The sequence below is a fragment of the Bos mutus genome, chromosome 26, assembly GCF_027580195.1.
Source record: "Bos mutus isolate GX-2022 chromosome 26, NWIPB_WYAK_1.1, whole genome shotgun sequence".
NCBI classification, from domain to species: domain Eukaryota; kingdom Metazoa; phylum Chordata; class Mammalia; order Artiodactyla; family Bovidae; genus Bos; species Bos mutus.
The window spans coordinates 9,571,615-9,587,758 of record NC_091642.1 but is presented as its reverse complement, the minus strand read 5'-3'; the positions used below and the strand labels follow the sequence as shown (position 1 = coordinate 9,587,758).

Below are 16,144 nucleotides of genomic sequence, written 5' to 3'. Positions count from 1 at the left end.
CAAACCATGACGTAGAAAACAAGCTACAAGGCTCTATGCTTTCAATACATCCCAGGGAGGATAGCCAATATTTTTTAAATAAGTATATATGGAGTATAGCCTTTAAACATTGTAATCACTGTATTTACACCCATAACTTGTGTAATATTGTACATTGACTCTACTCTGGTAAAAAATGAAAGTCTATTCCTTTCGATTATTAATTTTGTCGGAGTTTCTGGCTTAGAGGCGTAAGGCCTCTGACCGCCGGCATCAAATCCTGGTTGGAAGTGAAGCCAGACTGTGTGTTCCGTCTCTGCAGGCTGGAAGGCGGCTGTAACTATGATTACATCGAAGTGTACGACGGCCCCCACCACAGCTCCCCACTGCTCGCCCGGGTTTGTGACGGGTCAAGGGGCTCCTTCACCTCATCGTCCAACTTCATTTCCATCCGCTTCATCAGCGACATCTCCATCACCAAGAGAGGGTTCTCAGCTGAATATTTCTCCATTCTTTCCAATGGGAACACGAGTAAGTCCCCGCCCATCTGGAGTGACACCTCTGAGCGCCTTCAGTGGCTCAGCCATCCCAGGGCTGTGGAAGGAGAAACGAGAGTCACCCCATCAGGCCGCCAAGGCTTGGTGTTGGGCAGAAGGGGGCCAAGAGCAGGGGATCTGGGGACTCTGGCTGCCCAGGACTGGCCGATGGGTGGTGGATTGGCCTTTCTATGGTCAGCAGAGACGAAGTAGAAGGGGTGAGAAGATGCTGTCATCAGACAGTGAGATGTCAGTGCCAAGGGCAGAGGGGACCACCTGGCTTGAGACCTTGTGGCCTTCCCAGAGTGAGGGACACTGTGACCTTGTCCTGAGATCTAGCACATTCAGCTGATTCCTGAAAGTGGTCTGAGCTGCTCTCTCAGCCACATCCAGCAGAGGATGGCAGCCATGGTTGGATCTGTTAAATGGACTGATGTACAGATTGACCAGGGGCCGGGCAAGGAGATGTGCTGGCTATCTTTGCAGTCAGGATTTTAAGCACTGACCTGCCCTTAGCTGCAGGACCTATGCTAAGTCCATAGCTAAGGATGTTGATTTCCCAACATCCCTGCAAGTTGCCCCAAGTGTTACTCTGTGTGTATGTGTGTTAGTCGCTCAGTTGTGTCCGACTCTTTGCAATGCCATGGACTGTAGCTCATCAGACTCCTCTGTCCATGGAATTCTCCAGGCAAGAATACTGGAGTGGGTTGCCATTCCCTTCTCCAGGGTATCTTTCCCACTCAGTGATTGAACCTGGGTCTTCTGCATTGTGGGCAGATTCTTCACCATTTGAGCCACCAGCAAAGCCCAAGTGCTATCCTACTAAAAGGATAAATGGCAACCTGGCAGAAACATTTTGTTGTTTTACATCTTGCCTCCATTTCTCCATCAGAGGAATCCTAGTCCCTGTGCCCTCATAGGGGTCTCAGGCGAATGAAACTGACTTGAGCCCCAGGGCATCTGGAGGGGGTTTGGTGAGCTGTGTCCACAGGAAGACCATGGGCCAGCCATCTCAGTCTTTCTGTGGGCTTAGCGGGGGTGCGGTGACTGACTGCACTGTCTGCCTTTGGCCCCCAGAGCTGCTTTGCCTGCAAAATCACATGGAAGCCAGAGTGAGGACGAGCTACCTCCAATCCCTGGGCTACTCTGTCAGGGACCTTGCCATTCCCGGCTCGGACTCAAGCTACCAGTGTCAGCCCCAGATTACGTCGAGCCTGGTGACGTTCGTGATCCCCTACTCCGGCTGCGGCACCATCCAGCAGGTAAGCTTGGAGCTTCCCCCCACCTCCTGCCAAGCAAGCTTTCTTAGCGAAGGATGCTATGCTTTGGGAATCCTGGGGACCCAGAAAACATGACTGTGGTATAACCAGAACATAATCTGGGTGAGGATATAAATGTGTTCCTTGGTGTCATGATGTGGCTCCAGCCACGTTCAAACAGAAAAAGAAGGAAGGTCAGCGGGGAGTTTTTTCCCACAGTGTCCATCAGAGAGGGTGCCTGGCAGGCTGCCATCAGGTCAGCAAGAACAGTAGCAACTCCCAGGGGCCGTTCCAGGTTTTGAAGGTCCTAGAGCTTATATAGGTTGAGGTTGGGGTGGGTGAGAGGGATGGGTGCCTCCTTCATGGAAAGAAAGCAAGCATATCTTACTTTTAGAAATCTTACAGAAATGCATGGTGGTGCCAGCATATTGCTGACCCCTGGGAGGACCTGTGCTTGGGGTCGGGGTGGGGATGGGGGTGCTAAAGCCAAAACTTAATTGTTTTTTAGTTGCTCAGTCGTGTCCTACTCTTTGCAACCCCATGGACTGTAGCCCACCAGGCTCCTCTGTCCATGGGATTTTCCAGGCAAAAATACTGGAGTGGGTTGCCATTTCCTTCTCTGGGGGATCTTCCTCATCCAAGCATCAAACCAAGACAGATGTTTTTCACCACTGAGCCGCCAGGGAAGTCCTTAAGCTTATTAGCTTCACAATACATCTGCCTCCGCAAGTGTCACTTGTTGAGCTGTCACCACCTAGGGTGACCAGCTGTCTTGGCTGACGTGGGGCTTGGCCAATTTTAGCGAGAAGTCCTATGTCCCGAGAAACTCCTCGATCCTGTCACCCTACAAGTGACAGACCCTGAGATCAGTCCCTGTCAAACTCCCCGAGTCCCCCAGCAACAAGATGCAACAAACCTTCCCTCATTATCATCCCACTTGAAAAGCAGGGAGACTGGGCTTCCAGGAGTCAAGCAGATTGCCTAAGGCTCCTTAGCCAGGTAGGTAGGGGCAGGGCTGACGTCAGACTCTGAGAATCTCAAAAATGTGGCACTGAGTGAAAGAAGGCAGGCACACCAGATGCCCTGCCCTGTGATTCCATTTCTGCGAAGCTGAGAAATGGAGAGTCAGCGTGTGATGGGCCAGCCTGGTGGGGGAGATGCCTGCAAAGGCAGACGGAGCTCTGGGATTATGAGAACGTCGGGCCTCTTACTGCCATCAGCATGGCACTGCTGGCACTCTGAGAGTTGTTGCATTTAACTTCATGCAAATTTATTTCAAACTCTCCATTCTAGATCTGAATTTTTGAGTGCCACCTAAGTAACCACTTCCAGATCTTGTCTGTCAGGGAACAGTTCAGTTCAGTTCAGTCGCTCAGTCGTGTCCGACTCTTGGCAACCCCATGAACCGCAGCACGCCAGGCCTCCCCGTCCATCACCAACTCCTGGAGTCCACCCAAACCCATGTCCATTGAGTTGGTGATGCCATCCAACCATCTCATCCTCTGTTGTCCCCTTCTCCTCCCACCTTCAATCTTTCCCAGTATCAGGGTCTTTTCAAATGAGTCAGCTCTTTGCATCAGGTGGCCAAAGTATCATAGTTTCAGCTTCAGCATCAGTCCGTCCAATGAACACCCAGGACTGATCTCCTTTAGGATGGACTGGTTGGATCTCCTTGCAGTCCAAGGGGCTCTCAAGAGTCTTCTCCAACGCCACAGTTCAAAAGCATCAACTCTTCGGTGCTCAGCTTTCTTTATAGTCCAACTCTCACATCCATACATGACCACTGGAAAAACAACAGCGTTGACTAGATGGACCTTTGTTGACAAAGTAATGTCTCTGCTTTTTAATATGCTGTTTAGGTTGGTCGTAACTTTCCTTCCAAGGAGTAAGCGTCTTTTAATTTCATGGCTACAGTCACCATCTGCAGTGATTTTGGAGCCCCAAGAAATAAAGTCAGCCACTGTTTCCACTGTTTCCCCATCTATTTCCCATGAAGTGATGAGACCAGATGCCATGATCTCAGTTTTCTGAATGTTGAGCTTAAAGACAACTTTTTCACTCTCCTCTTTCACTTTCATCAAGAGGCTCTTTAGGTCTTACTCACTTTCTCCCATAAGGGTAGTGTCATCTGCCTATCTGAGGTTATTATATTTCTCCCAGCAATCTTGATTCCAGCTTGTGCTTCATCCAGCTCAGCATTTCTCATGATGTCAGGAAACAGACACAGAGCAAATACTTTTATTAGGTTTGTTGTTGTTTAGTTGCTGGATCGTGTCCGATTCTTTGGGGACCCCATGGACTGTAGCCTCCCAGGCTCCTCTGTCCATGGGATTTTCCGAGGCAAGAATACTGGAGTGCTACTCTAGGGGATCTTCTTGACCCAGGGATCCAACCTGTGTCTCCAGCATTCGCAGGCGCATTCTGTGCCACTGAGCCACCTAGGAAGTTTTTTATTAGGTTTAGGTCTGCAGCAAATATACAGCACGAAGTGCTCAAATGTGTGTAGTGTGTGTGACACACACGATCAGAGGGTTTGTCAGTCACCAAAGACATTCTACCCATTTGCTGTGTGCCAGGCAAGGGGCCCCAAGGGCGCAGTGCCTCATCTGTTTCAGTCACAAGGAACAGTGATGGAGGCAGGGGGTGCTGATTAGCTAACCAGAGGAGCCTGTGGGCAGCGGAAGGGTGCCTGGGCCCGAGGGTCTGCAGTCACCACTGTGGTCACCCAGCTCCCATAGGATCTCCTTCTGGGAGGATCTGAGTGGGTCATGGAGGCCTAAGTGCAGAGAAGATGAGTCACGCCCTGCAAACGCTCTAGTCCACCTGGCTTTTACATTTCACAGATCAGTCATATTGGATTCTGGTTTGTCCTGAGTTTAGTCAGGGGAAGTTGGTCCACCACAGGCAACCACCCCTCCAGGCTCCAAATGTACGGTCTGGAGCCTCTGATGTCTGGGCTATTCCATCTGTGTTCCTTCATTTCTGTTAGGAGATGCCAAAGCCACAGGGCAGCCCTGGTCTTCTAACCTGGATGGTCGTGGGCCGCGTAGGTTAATTCTTATTCCTCTGCTTATTTAAATACCTGTATCCTCTACAAACCATGCCTCTGGGGCAGGCCCACATTTCATTCATCTTTGCCATGGCCTACGCCCCTTGGTGCAGAGCCTCAGCCTTTATAATCAGATTACTAATGGCTAGTTTGCGTGTTAGACACTGAACTCTGAGTTTCAATGAGACTTTCAAAATTCTTGAGACAAACTTTATTCCCATTTAATCAAGAGGAAACAGAAGCTTACAGAGGTTAAGCCACTTGCTCAAGGCCACATGGTCACGAGTGGCAGAGCTGAGATTCAAAGACAGGATAGTGTGATCCGTAGCTGGAACTATCTGCATCTCCTCCAGGTACCCTGTTTAGCCGGTGTCGGGCAAATGTAGAGGCCAGGACAGCCTGGTCTCCCCACCCATCCCACACCTTGCACAGTGTGGGCGTGCATGCTCAGTCACTTCAGTAGTGTTCGACTCTTTGCGACCCCTTGGACTGCAGCCCACCAGGCTCTTCTGTCCATGGGATTTCTCAGGCAAAAATAACTGGAGTAGGTTGCCATGCTGTCATCCAGGGGATCTTCCCAACCCAGGGATTGAACCCACCTCTCTTGCATCTCCTGCATTGGCAGGTGGGTTCCTTACTCCTAGTGCCACCTGGGCAGATGTCTAATAATGAATTTTAAAATCAGAACGGCTTCTTATGATCAAGAACTAAACTCGCATGCCACGTGGCTTGGTGTGCGTTCAGAATCTAGCTTGACCATGGAAACCAGAGACAAATGTGGATTCAAAAACACTTTCATGTGAATGTACAAATTGAAGACACTTCAGTTCATCTTTGAAGAAATAACAAGATGGCAACATTTATGTGATTTATTGTGCTAATCACTGGCACTCCAATATAAAGTTCCCCATTTTTTAAAAGAAAATATAAATACAGCATACTTCCCATAGAGGCTTCCCTGGTAGCTCAGGTGGTAAAGAATTTGCCTGTAATGTAGGAGACCAGGGTTTATTCCCTGGGTCCAGAAGATCCCCTGGAGAAGGGAATGGTTACCCACGCCAGTATTCTTGCCCGGAGAACCCCACGGACAAGAGAAGCCTGGTGAACTATAGTCCACATGGTCGCAAAGAGTCAGACACAACCGAGCGAGTAACACTTCCCATGGAGGCCTGGAAGGCATAGAGCCCCTTCTAGGTTCTTCTCCAGACCTGAGGCCAAAGTGCAGGCTCTGGCATCCCCTGCAGCCCAGAGCCTCCCTCTGACAGGAGAAAAGGGAAACCAAGGTCAGAGAAGAGGCAAGGTTCCCCCAGCAGCAAAACCACTTTGAAAGTGAAAGTGACATCACTCAGTCGTGTCCGACTCTTTGCGACCCCGTGAACTGCAGCCCACCAGGCTCCTCCGTCCATGGGCTTTTCCAGGCAAGAGGACTGGAGTGGGCTGCCATTTCCTTCTCCACTAAAACCACTTTCAGTTCAGTTCAGTTCAGTCGCTCAGTCGTGTCTGACTCTTTGCGACCCCATGAATCGCAGCACACCAGGCCTCCCTGTCCATCACCAACTCCCAGAGTTCACCCAGACTCACGTCCATCGAGTCAGTGATGCCATCCAGCCATCTCATCCTCTGTTGTCCCCTTCTCCTCCTGCCCCCAATCCCTCCCAGCATCAGAGTCTTTTCCAATGAGTCAACTCTTCACATGAGGTGGCCAAAGTACTGGAGTTTCAGCTTCAGCATCATTCCCTCCAAAGAAATCCCAGGGCTAATCTCCTTCAGAATGGACTGGTTGGATCTCCTTGCAGTCCAAGGGACTCTCAAGAGTCTTCTCCAACACCACAGTTCAAAAGCATCAATTCTTCGGTGCTCAGCCTTCTTCACAGTCCAACTCTCACATCCATACATGACCACAGGAAAACCCATAACCTTGACTAGACGGACGTTTGTTGGCAAAGTAATGTCTCTGCTTTTTAATATGCTATCTAGGTTGGTCATAACTCTCCTTCCAAGGAGTAAGCGTCTTTTATTTATTTATTTATTTTCTAATTTTATTTTATTTTTAAACTTTACATAATTGTATTAGTTGTGCCAAATATCAAAATGAATCCGCCACAGGTATACATGGGTTCCCCATCCCAAACCCTCCTCCCTCCTCCCCCCCCATACCATCCCTCTGGGTCGTCCCAGTGCACTAGCCCCAAGCATCCAGTATCGTGCATTGAACCTGGACTGGCAACTCGTTTCCTACATGATATTTTACATGTTTCAATGCCATTCTCCCAAATCTTCCCACCCTCTCCCTCTCCCACAGAGTCCATAAGACTGTTCTATACATCAGTGTCTCTTTTGCTGTCTCGTACACCGGGTTATTGTTACCATCTTTCTAAATTCCATATATATGCGTTAGTATACTGTATTTATGTTTTTCCTTCTGGCTTACTTCACTCTGTATAATAGGCTCCATTTCATCCACCTCATTAGAACTGATTCAAATGTATTCTTTTTAATGGCTGAGTAATAAATACTCCATTGTGTATATGTATCTCAGCTTTCTTATCCATTCATCTGCTGATGGACATCTAGGTTGCTTCCATGTCTTGGCTATTATAAACAGTGCTGCGATGAACATTGGGGTACATGTGTCTCTTTCCCTTCTGGTTTCCTCAGCGTGTATGCCCAGCAGTGGGATTGCTGGATCATAAGGCAGTTCTATTTCCAGTTTTTTAAGGAATCTCCACACTGTTCTCCATAGTGGCTGTACTAGTTTGCATTCCCACCAACAGTGTAAGAGGGTTCCCTTTTCTCCACACCCTCTCCAGCATTTATTATTTGTAGACTTTTGGATCGCAGCCATTCTGACTGGTGTGAAATGGTACCTCATAGTGGTTTTGATTTGCATTTCTCTGATAATGAGTGATGTTGAGCATCTTTTCATGTGTTTGTTAGCCATCTGTATGTCTTCTTTGGAGAAATGTCTATTTAGTTCTTTGGCCCATTTTTTGATTGGGTCGTTTATTTTTCTGGAGTTGAGCTGTAGGAGTTGCTTGTATACTTTTGAGATTAGTTGTTTGTCGGTTGCTTCATTTGCTATTATTTTCTCCCATTCTGAAGGCTGTCTTTTCACCTTGCTAATAGTTTCCTTTGATGTGCAGAAGCTTTTAAGGTTAATTAGGTCCCATCTGTTTATTTTTGCTTTTATTTCCAATATTCTGGGAGGTGGGTCATAGAGGATCCTGCTGTGATGTATGTCGGAGAGTGTTTTGCCTATGTTCTCCTCTAGGAGTTTTATAGTTTCTGGTCTTACATTTAGATCTTTAATCCATTTTGAGTTTATTTTTGTGTATGGTGTTAGAAAGTGGTCTAGTTTCATTCTTTTACAAGTGGTTGACCAGATTTCCCAGCATCACTTGTTAAAGAGATTGTCTTTAATCCATTGTATATTCTTGCCTCCTTTGTCAAAGATAAGGTGTCCATATGTGTGGATTTATCTCTGGGCTTTCTATTTTATTCCATTGATCAATATTTCTGTCTTTGTGCCAGTACCATACTGTCTTGATAACTGTGGCTTTGTAGTAGAGCCTGAAGTCAGGTAGGTTGATTCCTCCAGTTCCATTCTTCTTTCTCAAGATTGCTTTGGCTATTCGAGGTTTTTGTATTTCCGCACAAATTGTGAAATTATTTGTTCTAGCTCTGTGAAGAATACTGTTGGTAGCTTGATAGGGATTGCGTTGAATCTATAAATTGCTTTGGGTAGTATACTCATTTTCACTATATTGATTCTTCCAATCCATGAACATGGTATATTTCTCCATCTATTAGTGTCCTCTTTGATTTCTTTCACCAGTGTTTTATAGTTTTCTATATATAGGTCTTTAGTTTCTTTAGGTAGATATATTCCTAAGTATTTTATTCTTTCCGTTGCAATGGTGAATGGAATTGTTTCCTTAATTTCTCTTTCTGTTTTCTCATTATTAGTGTATAGGAATGCAAGGGATTTCTGTGTGTTGATTTTATATCCTGCAACTTTACTATAGTCATTGATTATTTCTAGTAATTTTCTGGTGAGTAAGCGTCTTTTAATTTCATGGCTGCAATCACCATCTGCAGTGATTTTGGAGCCCAAAAAAATAAACACTGTTTCCACTGTTTCCCCATCTATTTCCCATGAAGTGATGGGACTGGATGCCATGATCTTCGTTTTCTGAATGTTGAGCTTTAAGCCCACTTTTTCACTCTCCACTTTCACTTTCATCAAGAGGCTTTTTAGTTCCTCTTCACTTTCTGCCATAAGGGTGGTGTCATCTGCATATCTGACCACTTTAGTTACTTGTTAAACTTTTCTCTTTTCACAAGTCTTTCTGGAAGGGACTAACTCAGAGCTGAGCTCTGCGACTTCAGACATGGAGTGAAAGCCTCTGCAATACATGCTGTTCTAAAGAATAATTATATTTAAGTTGTACAAGTGCTGGCTTCAGAAGGGAACTTGTCTAATCTCCCAAGTGGCCAGGAATGCACTTTTGCTCCTCATGGTGTACATGTGTAACTGACTCAATGACTCATTTTTCTTTTGACTCAGCCACAGGGCATGTGGGATCATAGTTCCCTGACTAGGCATTAAAACTTTATCCCCTGCCCTTCAACCACTGGACCACCAGGGAAGTCCCCCTTCCATGTTTTTTTTTTTTTTTTTAAAGAGTACGGTTGTTTCACATATTACAAGGGCTTCTATCTAGGCCACTATTTTTGTGTCCATTCCTGCAAAAGCGCCCACAACTGGTGGGAACTCATACCAGGCAAGGTTCTGACCATCACAGCATTTGGGAGGGAGAGTCCTCCCCCACTCCCCTGTCTCCACCTGGGAATGCTGCTCTTGTGCTCACCTCACCTGCGGCCAGAGGATCGTGACCATAGGGCTTCCAGGGGCACTTGTTCACCTGTGACCTTTTGGCCATTTGGGCTTGCTACTGCCAGCTCCATCCTTCTTCCATCACAGTACTTTGGCTGGGCTTCTATGCTCCGGGCCTTTCCTCCATTCCATGAATTTTTATTGATGCTAATGATGCTATCATCAGCACTACCAAGCTCTGGGAAAAGAGAGATGCTTAGACATCACCCTTCCTTGAGTTGCTCATAGACCATCAGGTTGCGAGACTCTTTTCCCTGGAGAGGTTGCTCTTACAAGACATAAGCACATCAAGCAGCATGAGAGACCAACAATCATATGAGTTTGCTGCTTCCTGAAAGGTGCAGTAGGAAATGGTGTTGTGGTTTGGGGAGCGGAGAACCAAAGCGTGATGGAAGTGCTCCTGCATTGCCATGGCACCCACCCGGTGCTCCATAAGAACCTCTGGGGAGGTTCCTGCCCAGAGGTCAGAGAGCTGCCACGGCTATAAGTCTGGATCTCTGTTGCTTTGGGCTCCGGCAGCTTCAGACACCAAGCTGCAGTAGCTACACGCATCCCCACAGCACAGTGAAATCGAATCCTGCCAGCCACCCCTCCCTCACAACTGCCTCCCTTGATTTCTCCCACCAAGAGTGAGACTGAAACAGAACAGCCCGAAGGGCCCCAAGCCAGGAAGACCAAACTCAACTTAGTCATGCAGCCGGGGTAGGGGTCATCCGGACACACCCATCCTTCCATGAGCAGCAGCTCCCAGGAGGACCACCAGCCTTGTGGTCTGTATCCTGAGGCAAAGGAAAGGGGAGGTATGAAAGGAGGGGATCTTGCTGCGAAGTGTGTCCATCCCAGGTAACGGTAGCCATAGCGACAGGTACCTCCCATCTCTCTGAGGCTTTGGAAGCATTTTGCAGTCTTGCAGCATCACTTCAATCTCCTCCTAACCCAAACCAGCAATGAGATGCCCTTAGTGGATGACATTTGCCTGATTCTGCTCTCCTTCCTGCCCCTCCCAGGTGGATAACGACACCATTACCTACTCCAACTTCCTCAAAGCGACTGCTTCAAGAAGCATCATCAATAGGAAGAGGGACCTCCAAATTCACATCAGCTGCAAGATGCTCCAGAACACCTGGGTTAACACGGTCTATGTTACTAATGACACCATAGACATTGAGAACACACAATACGGCAATTTTGACGTGAACATTTCCTTTTATACATCCTCTTCATTCCTGTATCCGGTGACCAGCAGCCCATACTATGTGGACCTAAACCAGAATTTGTACCTTCAGGCTGAAATCCTCCGTTCTAACCCCTCCCTAGCCTTATTTGTGGACACCTGTGTGGCATCACCGAATCCCAATGACTTTACATCTTTGACCTACGATCTCATCCGGAGCGGGTAAGTAGCGTCTTCTGGGAGTGGACTTCAGCTTTTACCTGATAAACTCATGCCCAGCTAGCTCAGAGCACAAGGAATGCAGACTGGGCTCCAGTAGCTCAGGCTTCAGCAGCCAGGCTATCATTTCTGGGTATCTGGAGAACTCAGGGAGTCGTCAGTTGTCATCCAGCAGTTTAGCTATAAAGTAACACTAGACCAAGTGACTAAACTCCAGCCGAGTCTTAAGGTTCCAAAGATATGCATGTAGCAGGAGCAACATTGATTTTGAAGCAGACTGCAGTTGAGAAGCCAGCTCAGTGCCATGCTAGCTGCATCACCCTGGATAGAAAATCGCACCTCTCTGAGCCAGTTTCTTCAGCCATCAGATGAGTGTAGTGAAGCCCTTATCCCAGTCTGTTGGGAAGGTTAAACAAGGGGTAGATGGCGCAGTGGATAAAGAGGCTGCCCAGCAGGTGGTCCACAGGAGGGTTGTGAAGGGAGCAGGTGACCCCGTGACCGCCATCCTCCCCAGAGGACGTGCAGTGCGTGGTCGGGTGGCATGAGGAGCGCAGCGCCTTGCTGAGAGCTCACACCCACTCCTCTGCTCCTCCAGGTGTGTGAAGGATGAGACCTACCGATCCTACCACCAGCCCTCGTCCAACATCGTCCGCTTCAAGTTCAGTTCCTTCCACTTCCTGAACCGCTTCCCCTCCGTGTACCTGAAGTGCAAGATGGTCGTGTGCAGGGCGTATGACCCCTTCTCCCGCTGCAACAGAGGCTGCATTGTGAGGGCCAAGAGGGATGTGAGCTCCTACCAGGAGAAGGTGGATGTCGTCCTGGGACCCATCCAGCTGCAGGCCTCGCCCCAGAAGAGGAACCTCGGTAGGTGGCCCCCCTCCCACCCCCCATCTGCCTGGGACCCGGACTGTGGACCACAGGGACTCAGGCTGCTTCCGTGGCTGTCCTATTTCCCCTTGAATAGGGCACCTGTGCTATATGACATGGAGTCGATACAGAGTCAAACTAGACCTGGTTCCCATGTTCTTCCAAGGGCTTCTGGTCTGTGGGGATGCATGTGAGGGGTTTGGTCAAGACAGTTCTAAGCTGGGACACAGCATACATGACACCTTTATCCTGTGAGTTCTGAATACCGATCTCACACTCATCCATGAAACAAAAACGTTAATACTTAGCTCTTAGGACTGCAGAGAGGGTTACATAAAACACCGTTAGTTACACTGCTTTGGCCTCTGCCTGGTACAAGTCATTGGCTGCAAAGATCAGTGACTTTGTTACCATCATATTGTCATCAATGTTAACATTAATGATTACATTATTACCTATGATGATAACAAACTGTACCTTCAGGGTTGTGACCTCAGGGTCTGTGCAGGGCCGTGTAGATCCAGGCAGGACTGGTTTATTCTGACAGCTCCCAGCGGTTGACCCTGGAAAAGCCATTTCATTTTCTGCACCTGGAATGGGGAGCAGAGTTCCCCTGCTGTGCTGTGCTGTTGTGGGTGCAGATGAGGTTATGTTTGCAGAGGGATTCCCATCATTTCTGGTCCAGGCTGGGCCAGGTCAACAAATGTGGTGGTGTTAGTGGTGGGGCAGCAGTAGCTGCCACAATCTCCCCTGAAGGCACAGGCTCATCCTCACAGAGGTTCTTTGACAGCTCCCTCCCTCCCAGGGCCCAGACCCAGGCCCTCCCCTAGTCTGGCTGCTTCCGGGCTCTTCCCTCACATTTTCAGCATTCCGGGCATTTTTGTTGTTGTTCAGTTGCTCAGTCGTGTCTGACTCTTTGAGATGCCATGGACTGCAGAATGTCAGGCACTGTCCTTCACTATCTCCCAGAGCTTGCTCAAACTCATGTCCACTGAGTCGGTGATGCCATCCAACCATCTCATCTTCTGTCGTCCTCTCCTCTTGCATCCAATCTTTCCCAGCATCAGCGTCTTTTCCAATGAGTTGGCCCTTCACATCAGGTGGCCAAAGTATTGGAGCTTCAGCATCAGTCCTTCCAGTAAATACTCAGGGTTGATTTCCTTTAGGGTGGACTGGTGTGATCTTTGAAGATCATCTCTGGAAGGTCTATTATGTGCTAGGAGATAGAACTAAATAGATCAAAACCCCTGCAGCTCCAGCAGGAGGAGACACAGCTCCATCACAGGTCACCTGCCATGGCGGGTGGAGCTACAGAGAGAAGGAAGGTGGGGCAGGGACCGGACAAAGGGTGCCGATGGGGCACCGCTCCTTTCTCTCCTCTCTCTCTATTCCCACTGACACAGCAGTAGCTCAAGGTCTGTGTCTCTGCCTCTTGCTGGGACCTTTGTAGCCATTCCCAGATGGGGTCAAATGCCCCAACTCCCTCCCTTCACATCCATTAGGCGCTTTCAGCCAGAGAGACTATCCCAAAGCCCATCTCTGCCCTTATGTTTAGAATCCTTCATTGCTCCTAAGAGCTGACAAGACACTGAAATCTCCCAAGGCTGACACTCAGCTGCCCTCGAGGGGGTGGAATCTGGCTTCAGTTTCCTGAAAAGCACTCCTCTCTCCCTTTATTTTTTTCCCTCCCACCAAATGGTTCTGATTGCCATCACCATGCCCTGGGACCCACCCGCCCACACGCCCACCCTGCCCTTACTTGTCTCCCCTTCTCCTTCCCTGCTGGGCTCATCCTGACCTCAAGTCTCCTCTCCTTCCCAGACCGGCAGGTGGTGGACATAGAGGAGGAGACCAGCACCCACGGGAGCTACCACACTGCCACCATTTTTGCCGGGGTCCTCGTGGTTATGGTCGTGGCCGTGGCAGCCTTCGCACTGGGGCGGAGAGTGCGGGCAGCCTGTGCCCAGCCTCCAAGCACTAAGATGTGAAGCAGGAGGATGTGGTGCTCAGACCCAAGTCCCTGTGCTCTGGAGCCATGTGAGGAGGGAAGAAACCAGCATCCAGAGCTTGGTACCCAGAGCACACAACTGTGTTAAACTCTGGCCTGGTGCATGGTGGGGGTGGATGGAGGAGGGGGGTGAGAAAAATGAGAGCAGGTTTCCCCCAAAACATAGGCTCTGCACAGGGACAAAATGTCAGGCAAGCAGGTCAGGGACCTAAAAATCCTGCCTGTAGCAGGGATCTTACACACTAGGAGCACTTGTTGTGGATAGAATTTCTTTTCTGACCTTTTAGGAACCAGATTCTTTGGCCTGTGGTGTATATATCTTAGCCCTTCCTTGTTATAGGGCAAGCTGAATAAATAACTTTTTTCAAAGCAACTGTCAGATTGGTCACTTGTTTCCGAGGCTGCACCCAGCATGGACCTCTTCATGTTTGGTAGACGGGTAGAGGGGCTCCCGCAGGAATGAGAATGGCCGTGGGGCCCTGCGCTGTAGTGACCCCAAGACTGAGGAGACTGTGGAGTGAGCAGTGGACAGACAGGACCGACACAGCTTCCCAGCCGTTTCCAGTCACGGCCCCTGGGGGTCTTCATAGGCAAGGTGACCGCGGGTGGGCAGACTGCCACCCACCCCCATATCTGCCTGCCTCCCCTCCCAGACCCATTACAGCCTCTGTAGAAGAGCCCTGGGGACACTTCCTTCTTGCTACGAGTCCCTGATGGAGCAGGTAGTTTCAGGAGGCCAAGGCTGACCTGAGGGCCCTGGGGCAGCATCAAGCTGGGGCTGTGGGTTGAGAGGGTGAAATGTTAGGAGCTTACAAGGGGTCACAGGACAGAAACCAGCAGTGACCCTGGACACATCTCCTTCCTCCCATATGATCTCCTGGGAGGTGTGAGGAGGAGAGTCGATTTGGTGGAGGGTCAGGGAGTACAGGAAGTGGGAACCTTTAAAGTCTTTGTGAAGGCGTCTCCTGCCAGGCTGACAGGGGGCCAGGTTGACGCTGCGGCAGAGGGTTGGCCGTGTGGCCAATAAAACCTCTGTCCTTTGGCCAATGGATCCTCATTTAAATCACTCTTGTTTGATGAAATACTAATGGCTGGTGGGGTGAAGCTCAGGGGTTACATGGGAGCTGGGACCCCCTGTCTCTCCTACAGGCAGGACCTACTGGAAGGACCAGGAGCCAGCCAACCTCATGGGGACTGATGAGCATCAACCCACCCAATGACCATCAACCGAGAGAGGCTGATGAAAATCTTCTGCTGGATCTGGGGCCCCACTGTGGGAGGCAGAAGACAGACACAGCTGGTGCTCTTGGATCTTTGACCAGATCTCCTACTAGAGCTGCCCTTGGTTCTGGACTCATGGTCACTGCAAAACTGCTAAGACAGGAGAGGAGAGTGTAGGGATGGAGGATGGGGACAGGGCAGAGGAAGAAAGACACAGAGATTCACAAAAACATCCCACTCCAAATGGACCTGTGAAACCAAACGACAACACATAAAATAGACAAAATGCTAAACACGTTGGCCAACGAAATCAACAATTGGAACAGATATTCACTCCGGATTAGCTTGTTTGGGTGAATGTTTTAACAAGGTGGGCTTTCCTAGTGGCTCAGATGGTAAAGCGTCTGTCTGCAATGCAGGAGACCTGGCTTCGATCCCTGGGTTGGGGAGATCCCCTGGAGAAGGAAATGGCAGCCTACTCCAGTATTCTTACCTGGGAAATCCCATGGACCATGGAGCCTGGTAGGCTACTGTCCGTGGGGTCACAAAGAGTCAGACATGACTGAGCGACTTCACTTTTCACTTTTAACAAGGTGAATTTTAGGTAACATAGGATGAACCATTTTAAAGTGTGTACTTCAGTGGAATTTGGTATAAGTACCATGTTGCTGCTGCTGCTAAGTCACTTCAGTCGTGTCTAACTCTGTGCAACCCCATAGACGGCAGCCCACCAGGCTTCTCCGTCCATGGGATTTTCCAGGCAAGAGTACTGGAGTGGGTTGCCATTGCCTTTTCCAAATCACCATGTTGGGCAACCACCATCTCTGTCAACTTGCAATGCATTTTCAGCAGCCCTAAATGAAGCTCTGTGCCCATAAACGGTCATCCCTCTCCACCTCCATCCAATTGGAAGATTAACACTACCTCGAAACCAT

The 16,144-nt window shown here is 49.1% G+C and overlaps 1 protein-coding gene across 1 annotated transcript in view; it reads left to right on the top strand.

Moving 5' to 3' along the window:
• DMBT1 (deleted in malignant brain tumors 1) overlaps positions 1 to 14,361 on the top strand; it is a 67,373-nt gene extending 53,012 nt beyond the window's left edge. The window contains 5 exon segments of the mRNA XM_070363768.1: positions 302 to 510; positions 1,593 to 1,777; positions 10,728 to 11,116; positions 11,709 to 11,977; positions 13,802 to 14,361. Coding sequence (XP_070219869.1) covers positions 302 to 510; positions 1,593 to 1,777; positions 10,728 to 11,116; positions 11,709 to 11,977; positions 13,802 to 13,968 — 1,219 coding nt within the window. The 3' untranslated portion in view covers positions 13,969 to 14,361.
• Positions 14,362 to 16,144: the final 1,783 nt, after the last annotated feature.